The following is a 12,348-nucleotide window of genomic DNA, read 5'->3' on the forward strand; positions in this document are numbered from 1 at the left end:
CTATTAGTCATTTTGTTTCCTATTTCACTCGCAAATAGAATAAGGAAAAAATAAATCTTTCTGGTCCTTATGTGAAATCCAGCAACACACTTGTTCTGCAGTCAGTTTCAAATACCAGTTTTCTAAATTTTCTCAATAAGGAATATATTACAGCCTCCTATGTATTTCTCCCATAGGTCCGCTGAGGCATTTAAACAATGATTTTTCCCACACTCCCTATGTGAATGGAACAGAAAAAACCTAGTAACACACACAATGGGACGTACCCGCTGCATGCACTTCACAGTGGTTCGTAGAGTATAAACACGGATGAAGTGTTCCTTGAAAAGAACATTGCCTTCCCTCCAGTGATTCTCACTTGAGTTCCGAAAGCATCTCTGTAATACTCGCATGCTGACTGAACATACCGGTAACAAATCTAGAAGCCTGCCTCTGAATTATCTTGAATATTTTCATTTCCCCAAACATTATCATTTCTTGAGATGAATATAGGGGGGAAAAAAAACAAGGCTCTACTTTTGTTGGAATGCACATCCTTTAAATTTTAACAAAAATATCTCTCCATGACAACATACGTCTTGTAGCATCTGCCTCTAGACTGATTCAGCATCTTTGTACTGTTTTTCCCCCACAAACCAAATGCACCAGTAACACAAGAAGCCGCACTCTTTTAATCCTTTTTTAATTATGGCATGGATCCCATCTGCCAATATAAGAAGAAGAAACAGAGGTAAAACACCACACGCTAAGGACATATACAATGGGTATACTGACAGCCATTAGGAAAATGTAGTGTAAAGTATCTAGAGCCATATTTATGAAACTATTCAATAAACGAAAGTCTGCTGGTATGGTTAGATCCACATAATTAGTACATAATAGCCAAAACATTGGTTAGAACCAAGGAAGCTGAAAATCATCTACATAATTTGACAGAAGAAATTCCAGTTATCTATTCTACTTCGTGTCTACTGCAGGACTGGTAATTGGGAGAAGATTGTGCTTCTGCACTGAAATGTTAAATTTAATTTGTTGCTGTAAATGAACAATTACAATCACATAAATTATTAATGTTTCTGCTGCAAAACATGATAAAAATTAAATATATACTGCACTATAAACATTACTCTAACATATTTTTCAGCAATTTAAACATTTGTCTGCAGCTTGCAAAGCCTGAACATTAATATGCAGTGCAAAAGTAGAATACCTTTTTAATTTTTGTCTGGAGATCCCACTTTATAACACCACTGCTTTCGCATGCAACATCCTGTTACAAGCTATTTACATAAGCTACTTCAATGAAACAATCAATAAATGCTTATAGTTAGAAACAACTGCAGCCCCCACTTAAAATTAGGCCAACAAATGTAACAATCACCACCAAAAAACTGTTCTTCACCATACCTGAGTTTTTCTCTCTCATTTTTTGTGTAGCACTTGGCAAATGGTGCAGATTGACTCCAGTCCCAGAAATGCAACTCATTGTATGTAGCAATTACAAGCATACGGTTAGTTGGATGAAAAGCAAGTGATGCAATTACAGTTTGACCTTCAGCCTTCCAAACCTCACTTCCTCCCTGTAAAGACACAACACACAGAGTATTTAATGGATGAAATAACTTTTTTTTTAATTAATAACAGCAGCTTCCTTGTTTAGGCATCCAAATGGGTGTAACAGATACAAATATGTTACACATCAGTTTCACATAAGACCGCCTTAAGAAGATGACAAATGTAATGTGGCATCAAATATGTCTTCTAGATTTGAAAGAGAAGACATTTTAACGTAATCAAAGAAAGCAAGTGCTGAGACCTAAAAGGATAAAATTTTAATTGTCATCTAAGTCAAAAATAAAGCTGTGTATTAATTTCTGGACTTCTTGCAGGTACACGTCTGCTATCCTGGTGCACACTGAAATATCTGCAGCAAAGGACTATACCACACCCACTAGAGGGGCCAAAACAACATTGCACAGCTCACTGATAAAGTAGAGTATCATGTGATAATTAGTTTTCGGCATCAGCGGAAAACTGATAACCACACAATATTCCACTTTATCAATATGCTGCACCATTTTGCTTTGGTTCCTCTAGCAGCATGCTACAGAACTGTGGTGTGGAGTGTACCAGAACAGCATATGTTTACCTCCAAGCAATCCAAACATGAATTATGTAACTTTATTAACATTTTATGACTACCATCATATATTTAGTACATCATTAGCAAGATTTCTATGTAACAAAATCTAGTAGGCATTCAACTTAAGCAAATCTGGCATCTGCCACCTAATACATGCCTGATGATAGATAACCAACCAGACTTCACTTTGCCTAAAGGTTATGCCATTCTATGTAAACACAGTACAGACGGAACCATGAGATCATTCTTAATCATTAACCCTTTCCAGCCAAATTTTATTAATTTGTGAAAAAAATATCTTTTCACATATTTACATATGTAATGACTGGGGGTGGGGGAGGGGGGGGGGGGCCATTTGAGGTGGCTCAATATGATATCACTGGGCAAGATTTGTTTTCTTCTCTAAGGGGTTTGTATTTCACAGTGGTGGCGACAGCACAGCTAAAAATTTCAAGTATACAATTAAATGCAGTTTATTCAAGGAAAAAGGAAAAGAATTACACTTGCATTTCAAAGCAATTTAACAAGGTTTTTTATAGTGTGGTTCTTACTTAACATGAAACTTTAAGAAATAATTCCTGTATTTGATGAAACAAGAACGATTATTACATTTGAAGTTTTTTGCTTGAGAATATACTTTAATGCAACATTTACACCCCAGTTTGTTTTCCAGATGCTCTGGCCAATGCCGCTTACGTCATCAACTGGGCTGGGGCCAAATGGGGCTCGTTTATTCACAACTGCTGGTGATGGACTGTCATCGGAGGCCGTTCTCATTTTCTTAGCAATGTGTCTCCTACTTTTAGTAGTCCACGAGTCACATCAGGCCGAAAAATCAACAGAAGCTTGTGTTTGGTAGTTCCTATTTGCCTGCAATGTCGACAGCAAAGGTGCCACACATTCATAACACATGTCATTGAGATGGAATATGATTTTAAGATAAAATATTTTCAAGTCAATATTACTCCTATACATAGGAACCAGTATGCTATGTAGGTCAACTTCACTCATCAAAAAGTTATATTCTGTAACAATGTCTGGCCTTGAAATATCAACAAATTTTTGTTCTCCCACTGTTCAACTTTTCACAGGTTCCATTGGATTTATTCTCCTTTGTGTGATGACGCAAGGTCAACAGAATTGTTATCACACACTTCAGCACTATGATGTTTCTTTCTCTAAGTTCTGTTATATCATATGATGCTCGTCCCTGTTTTTTTAGCTACCTGTCCACTTTCAGATTGCACCCCTGAAGTCCTGTGGGTCTAAAAACTCCAACAGCCAAGATTACAAAGTCTTTCGGAATAGAAATAAGCTTGTAACAAGTGAACCAATGGTCTGTAAATACTTCAAAAATTTTATATTTAGGTAGTCCCTCCACGAGCCTGAACACCATATCACACTTATACCAATACCAGTGTCATTATGTATGGTTCCTTTCCCTAGGTATATTTCAAAATCTTACACAATTCCACTGGAACCTGCTAGGGAAAAACATTTTACATTCCACTTGTGCCGATTTATTTATTTATTTATTTATTTTAATATTGTTTCAGGGAAGAATTACCTTTGAAGGAATGTTTAATTCATAAACTGAATTATATTCCTCAGGTCCAATAAGTGAAAAATTTTGTGTGACCTTGTCAACAAATGGTCTCACCTTGAACAACTTGTCATAATTAGGGTCTTTTCCTTGTTTCATTTTAGTATTATCATTCACATGTAAATAATTTCTTAGCTATTCCTAAGCACCAAGTCAGCTATTGGAGGATACCTTGTAGGCTCTGCCCAGTACATTCTGTAACTTGGCATTTTCACAACACCTGACAGGATGTCTATTCCAAGATAATTTTCTGTTTCACGAACATTTGTAGGCAAAGATGCACCAGTTTTCTGTGTACCGTATAGGTTAGACTGACCCAACAAGATTGAGGTTACTGTCATCACAACATACTGCTCCGAAATTCTGCAAAGGTGTCAGTTCATCTTCTGAAGGGTCAAAGAAATTTGAGTCATATGATGTATCTATTTCTTCAACGTCTTTCTTTCTCCATCAAAGCTCCTGACATGTCTCGCACTGAATTCTCTGAATCGAATTATGTTCTGCATGGTTTGGACTATGAAGTAACCACATTGAAACTCAGTGAACATCATCTTCAATACTGCCTCTGAGTGTTCATCATTTCAACCTTATCAAGATCCAATCCCCGAACAAATCGTGTATCCGATGTAGGAGGGTCCTGCTGCTTAGCACTTTCAGTAGCTACCTCCACAGCAGACTATCAAGGTTCAAATCAGGTAAGTCACCTCTGAAAAAAAGGAAGAAAGGAAGATTGGGTTTAATGTCCCATTGACATCAAAGTCATTAGAGACGGAGCAGAAGTTCAGATTGTGTCAAGGATGGGGAAGGAAATCGGCTGTGCCCTTTTGATGAACCATCCCGGAGATTTCCTGGGGCGACTTAGGAAAGGAAATCATGGAAAACCTAAATCTGAATGGCCAGACACGAGTTTGAACCACTGTCCTCTTGAACTAAAGTCTAGTGTGCTAACCACTGCTTGGTAATTTTTTTAAATTTTTTAATATTTCTTTCTTTGAAAGGGATTTATGATTGCGAATCCTCTGGTAAACAATCCACAAATTTTTAATAAAGCAGCAAAAATATTGGTAAGTCATACCAATACAGAACATTAAAATACTAGTATGATAAATTAGTACATCTTAGCACCAAAGAAAATTATTTGAGTTACACTATACACTAACTGTTAGTCGAGGTTTTTGCATTCAGTATCATAACAAATTCCAAATGATACCAAACAGAATCACATATATTTCTGATTTCCAAGCTAAAGTTGCCATAACTAACACCGTTTTCAAACTGTTTACTATTTCATATGCACATTCAACAATAACTTATTAGAGCAACTTTCAAATTATTTTGCTTCCTTTATCTTGATATAATATTTAGACAGTTCTGCTGCATGTGCTGTAACTTAAGACGTAATCCAACAATACACCTGTCAATGCTTTGTAGCCTAATGCTCTCTGTTTTATCAAACTCACAGTAGCCAACCTAATCACAATGAATTTTGGAAGGTCCCGCACTGTTCTTTATAGCCTTTGGACGTACAGTTTGGGCTTGTGGAACAGTTAAAAATTATGATGTCATATGACATCAATGAGTTGGAAAGGGTTAAGAGTATGTGGAGAACTCTTGTAACATTAAATACATATATTTACAAAAAGACACCCACCATCTGATGTGGCAGTACAAATGGATACAATTTCCAGACTAAACAAATATGTTAATGGAAAAACTATAGGAGCAAATATTTTACAAAGAAATGTACACTTGAACCTTATCTGCAGACCTAATGTGAGACAAGAACTTCACTTGTGTGTGCAGCCCCTCCCACCCAACTGTCCTGGCCTGGAGGGAAATGAAACAAACTACTCTCCATGTGCACAAAACCTTTCAATTTAAGCTGCTTGAAACAGCAACCACCAGAAAACAGTGATGTATATTAAGTAATGGAACCCATGGGCCAATTTATGGGAGCCAGAATTTTACGCATAATGACAGACATTCCACAACACCTCTTGCTCTGTATGTGACATGATTAACTTAATTTTTTATTATGGGATAAAGTCCCAGAGATGAGGAGATCTCTACAGACAGAGAACAAGCTCAGACTGGATAAGGCAATATGGTAGAAAATAGCCAGCGCACTTTCCCCTAACTAATAACAGGTGCACCAAATGTTTTACCGACACATCACAAAACTTTCCACAAATATGATTCACAAAAGACACACAGTGATGTTACATTACGAACCAATGGTACCACACTGCAGAACACACGTCAGGAACTTGTGTTGTGACTGGAATCATCTAAGCATAATCTCGGCAAAAAACTGTGCCAAGTAACAGAGAGAATAAACTGTGCCCCATCACATCACTACATCTTACCAAACAACTGGGTTTTATTTACACTAACTTTTTCAGTCACCAATTACTGACAATCTAAATTCTCTACTACTACTACTACTACTACTACTACTACTACTATTATTCTCTTTTTCTCTTGACCTTTTCTACATTATGTAGTTTCTAATTATAGATTTTTGTGATAATGATGTAAGTTTAATTATTCCTTCTGTTAACAGAATTTTAAAAAGTGACACTATTACTGTATGCTGTTCACTGCTGAATCACAAAGGCAATTAATTTATGGAAAGATAAGTACAACTCTAACTCTTTTTACACAATGAACCTGCTGTTGCAGACATCCGAGATGTGTGCCATCGTCGAACTAGAACTTCACATGAAACATACTTTATAATGTGACCATTTCGTTTGTTATATACTCAAAACCAAGTTGGTTGTTATGTAACTTGACACAGAACTAATTATATTTAATTGGGAAAATGTAGTCAATATATAAAATGTTACATAGTTAGCCTTACACAAATTAAAAAGAGCCATCATATTTATTGAAGGCAGCTATTTATTATTACAAAAATTTATTTCAGTAATATTGTGTTTCAACTTTTACTGTAGTATACGAAATGCTGTTAAATAACATTTAACTTCCAGAAAAAGACTAACTTGATGTAGAATTGTAATTAATGTAAAATATAATTTAGTCCCCTTTCTGGAAGCACGTAGAAACTTACAGATCTTCACTAATGTCTCAGCTGTGTTCTCTCGTGAATAATTTTTTTTTCTTTTTTTTTTTTTTTTGCTCTATTACCTTCCACCACTTTTTTGGTTGGAATTGTGTCATAATTACATCATAAGACGTGTCAGGAAAATAATCAGAAGCAGCAATCCTAAAAGACATAACACTTGCAAACCACTCTGGATGCATCTCTATGAGTCAGTTTTCTGCATATGTTCAGCAACTAAGCTTCCCACTCTGAATCTTAGTTCCAACATATTTGCAAGGTAATGAAAGTGTACCAGTGCTTGTTCTGTTGCTTTTTATTACATTCTTATGAGGGGTCCATATTAGAACTTTCTAAAAGATCGATCTATAGTTTGACAGCTTGTGCAATATTTGTGCTATCTGCTTGAAGAAGCCCTGGACTCTACAAACCCTTGACAGACATCAGAGATGATCAGCAGCATCTTTACAAATTATAACATTATTCTAGATTCTACTAAAATTAGAACTGACTTCTTCAGAGTGTTCTGTTACAATTTCTACATTTAAAAAGAAGTAGTTGTAAGAATAGGTTACTGTTTTGAATAAATTAATTGTAAGAATTTAATGTGAAGTATTTAATTATCAGTACAAACAAATTAACTCACTGTTTTTTTGATATATATAGATACAGGTTTTCTCCTCAACCTATTTATAACTATTTCATCACTAATGTTAGTAAGAAATGCAGATATTTTAATTTTCATTACCTTAATATACCATTTTTTTACCATGCTTTCTAAGTCCATTATATGCAAATGGAAAATACTAAACTATTTATTATTCTAATTAGATCATTCAGCCAATGTCACATTGTAACTCTGTGAATGAATGGCTACCACCAAACTGTGGCCAAGAGCAAGGTTGATCACCAAGGGGCAGATCCTGCTGACCACAATGTACTTCACATCAATAGCTGTTTCAAAATCAGTGGCATATGACTGCCTGCCCCCCCCCCCCCCCCCCCACTTCCCCCATGCCAACTTCTCTAAATTACATAGGTGATATTGCCCATAAAACACATTTTTTGATCTCTCATTTCACTTGGGCCAATTTCCACTAATCACTCAGCCACCGCAACCCCTATTCCCGTATCCCCATGCCTCCCTCTTTACCCATTCTACACTCACACCCTCCTGTCAATGTGTCTCTCTTCCTCTGTTCCATATCTCATTTCAATCCATTCCTCAATGTCACTGGATGCCACACACTCATCCCCCTGCCTACACCAAGCAAACTCACTGGAGCCACATTCCTATCTTATTAACTTTATGCCTCTCCCCTCGGTCGTCAATCACACTTCTCTCCAAACCTCTCTCCCATTTCCAACCTCAACCACTCCACATAGAGTATCCCTCATTTGAGACGAGTTGCAGTGCCAGTACAATTTAGTCACCCAGGACATAGCAGTCACTCTACAGAAGAATTTATTGCAAAGCTTAGCAAGGTTTTTCCATCTTGTTTTCTGTGGCTGTCAACCACTCACTTTGTGATTGACGTTCCTGTGACTCAAATAGTAGGGAGATGAGCATCAGCCAATCACACCTGTTTCTTAAGGGGAGGTCAGGACGTGGGCCAAAAGGACAGGGGGGAAGGTGCCGGAGCACTAAATGTACAGTGATTTTTGCATCTTCTGTTCTGCTACTACAAAAATATTTTTATGCAAACAAGGTGATAGTATACCTAGTGCTGAAGTTAGTACTTTGGTAAACATTTTAGTTTCTGCACAAAAATACTGAAACGAGCAATTATAGATTCTCAACCTTTATCAAATTATCATAAATAGATTGGTTCAAAAGTTTGATTCAATTGCTTCTTACAGCATCACATCCTATCTTGCCTTTAGTGGTCATAGTTATTATGTTGCTCTGAAGTTTCAAAACCTACAATAATAAATCTGGAGAGCTTGCAGTGAAAAAAGTAGTCGCTTAATACTTTACATTCAGTGGACATTATGGCATATCTTACTGAACACAAAATGCAACCATCATACTGAAATTGTTTTTAAGGGTGTAAGGAGAGCCATTACTCACTACAATGCAGAGTAAAAGTAATTTATATAATAGTAATATGCCACAGCGAGGCACAGTCAAAGTTGCCTCAGTGCACTTTATAGAATTTATTTGTGTGTTCTGAGTTTTTGTTTCTTTTGCAGTTCATCAAGTCAACCACATCTGCAATCAAAGTTGGAATTACAGTTACAGTGTACTGCAACAATATTACATGAAATGAAACTGTCTGTGCGATACAGTAGACTGGTAATGGAAAGACGGTTAGTGATGTGAGCCAGGTAAATGCCTAGTAGGCACGACATTTATAAATAGGCATTTGACTAGCACTTTGCCCAAAGCAGCTTTGAATGCCCAAAATCTGGGCAGTTATGAAAAAAGTACTTCTTGAAGTTTTAACTGCTAGAATGTATAATTATCATTTAAAATAAGGGATGGGATGACACTTCCAATACTAACAGTTAGTAAATGTTTAAGTTAAACCTATATATATCATTCATTACTTTATTAATGAGAACAAAAAGAAAGATGAGGTGAGTGAGTGAGTGTGAGTGAGTGTGTGTGTGTGTGTGAGCCCTTATCTATGAGAGTCCAAGGAAGGGACAGGGAAATTCTCTTGGGAACTTCACTTTGTGGGTGTTAGCCTTCGAAACACTGTAACATAGGGACAGATGAAAAAAAGAAAGAAGAAACACTTGTAGCCACAAACTCAGCTCCACTCTACACTCGAAACCTACAGCTGTCTTATAGCAGAACTACCACGCAGTGCTGCAAACTGAGTGGTGTGACTATTTCCTTATATTTGCAATATTTCAATGTCAGAAGAAAGGAGAGGGGGAGGATGTCTGAGGATGTGTGATGTGCAAGCAAGTCTATACTTGGACAGGGCGTTACACTCAGAGGGCAGGCTCATGAATACAGCAGTAATGTTAGGAGATATTTTGAATGAGAGAAAGACAATGGTGGGTCCTTGCCACCTCTCACTAAAGTGAAGGGAAGAACTACGTCCACATTAAAAACTCATAAAAACACTGTTGTGAGAATAGCAGAACAACGTGAAGCTGCGCCATCTCTTTAAGCACGCCAGGCAAAAAAAGAATTCGAGAAACGAGTGGCGAATATTGACATTTTTCAGGGAGATGCAATTGGATGTCATATTTATAATCACTATTCAAAACAGGCTCATTCCATGCCAAATCATCCAGAAATTTTAGGAAATGGGAATGACACCCATCGTCATGCAAATCCTTGACATTTTGGTTAGTGGAAGTTTACCTAGATATATTCGCATTTTCAAAATGTAAATATTGCAGGTCAATTACTTTTTCACTTGTGATAAATAGAAGTTGTATAGATTCAGGAATTCAGGCTTGCATAGACGAGCTCCTTTACAATTTAAAAACACAATAGTTCCTACAGTTTTTGCAGTGGGAGCTTGTTTTTTTTTTTTAGTTAAAGAGGAAGGTTCACATTTTTGGAGTCATGCTTCTTGTTGTGAATATCCATGATCTACATCTCTGAAAAAATTGTAAATAATTTCTTCTAAACAAAATCCATGCATGGGCATTTTAATTTTTCGAAGATATTGCCCCTCAAAAATTTACTATATTATTATAAATATTCTATTAAGTCACACAAAAAGAATCAGTTTCTAGAAGTAATGGGAAGTGTGAAAATCAACATTATTATAAAATAAATATTGAAGTTGCTACTTCATGACTACCATGTCACCAATAAATTGCAGAAGTTGGCTACACTAGATTTCCCTTGGAATAAATCATATCTGAGAACACTGTTTTATTGTAGGTACAAGTATTGCATCATCCAGTTCCTTTGTTTTGAGTCGTGTTCACTGAGCATGCAGATCTGAGCTCTTGTACAGAGTTGTATCCAGAGTCAATTATTGATTAAAAATTCAATTGTTGCAGTATTTAACTATTCATTCCAAAACAAAAGTAAGTCCCCTAATGATACAATAACGATAAAGTTAAATACTTTTGTAATGAAACAAGGGGATAGAATGATTTGTCATTATTTAATTACTTTTTAGGTTACACCAATCATCTTTTGAATTATTTACAACAAATATTGGTTTTATGACAAGCAGTATTGAAAGTACAAGTAGGTAGTGTTTCCTTGGACAGTATCTGCAAGATATATGTGATAATGCCCTGACTTGTGTGAATGAACTGACTAGGGAAGAACAATAACTTTTACTATGGCGAAGCAACAGTCATTCATACTGTGATTTAAGTATTTCATGTGTGTATGTTTAACACAAAGACAGGTACCTGCGCAGATTCCCTCTACGTAAGAAAATTTGCTGTGATACCTTCAAGTGCCATAAATGATATGTTTTGTGTGGATTGCATGAAATTAGTTTAGAAAAGGGAAAGATATTCAAAATGAGAGGCTTTAGCGTTATTCCTGGGGAGAAAATGTGCCCAACCTGCATCAAACTTATTAATGAAAAACAAGCAAGTGACGACTCATCACCAGACTACATAAATTACAGTAATGTGAAGGTGCAGAGTCCTGAAAAATCTGTGATCAATACTAGCTTAACTAGCTTATGAATATCTCCTGCAAAGCTGCATAGTCGGTATGCAGCAGCCAAACGAAAATTGGAATCAGCAGCTGGGGCTCTGAAAACTAAAATTTCACATACATATCAAGCTGAGCTGGCTGCTGATGCAAGCACTATCCTTGACAATTATTTAAAAGAACTGGAAGAAAAGGCAAAATATCATTATGAACTCATGGACAAAATCAAACAGAAAATTGAATATGAAAATAATCATGAAAAAATTCAGTTACTTACTCCTGTGCCACCAACTCGGTCTTGACAAAGTCAGTCCCAAATTTCAGGTTTCTAAATATTTGGTACGACAAGCAAGAGTTCTTTTAATGGAGAAGGGTATTTTATTGATGGTTGAGCAGAAAAGAGGAAAGACACTGTCACATGACACAGTGCAAAAAGTAAAGACTTTTTATTTGGATGATGAAAACACACAAGAATAATGCCTGGGAAAAAAGACAAAGTGAGAACCAGTAAAAATACCAATGAACAAAAGCGTCTTATTTTAAGTAATTTAAATGAACACTATAGAAAAAACTATCCTGAAGACAAAGTAGGCTTCTCAAAATTTGCCTCTCTTCAACCAAAACAGTGTATACTTGCAGGATCATCAAGAACACATACCGTATGTGTGTGCATTTAACACCAAAACATTAAACTGCTTCTAAATTCCATTTCTATTAAAGAAACATATGGAGATTTAATTAAAATAACAACAAGTGATATAAATAACCAAGCCTGTATGCTTCGTTTGTGTGAAAAATGCCCCACCAGTTCATTGCTTCAAACCCACTTAGAAAATGAAATAGAAGACTATGATCCTCATGAGATGGTACAATACAGTCAATGGGTATCAACTGATAGAATGACTAAGTGTTCAAATCACTTCTCTATTAGAATTCTGTGACACACT

The 12,348-nt window shown here is 36.2% G+C and overlaps 1 protein-coding gene across 1 annotated transcript in view; it reads right to left on the reverse strand.

The window, feature by feature from the left end:
- The window catches only part of LOC124591436, a 312,247-nt gene that overhangs the window by 244,268 nt on the left and 55,631 nt on the right, over positions 1 to 12,348 (reverse strand). Inside the window, exon 5 of the mRNA XM_047131731.1 lies at positions 1,408 to 1,580. Coding sequence (XP_046987687.1) covers positions 1,408 to 1,580 — 173 coding nt within the window. The remainder of the gene's footprint in view (positions 1 to 1,407; positions 1,581 to 12,348) is intronic.

This window comes from Schistocerca americana, chromosome 2 (genome assembly GCF_021461395.2).
Source record: "Schistocerca americana isolate TAMUIC-IGC-003095 chromosome 2, iqSchAmer2.1, whole genome shotgun sequence".
Taxonomy (NCBI): Eukaryota; Metazoa; Arthropoda; class Insecta; order Orthoptera; family Acrididae; genus Schistocerca; species Schistocerca americana.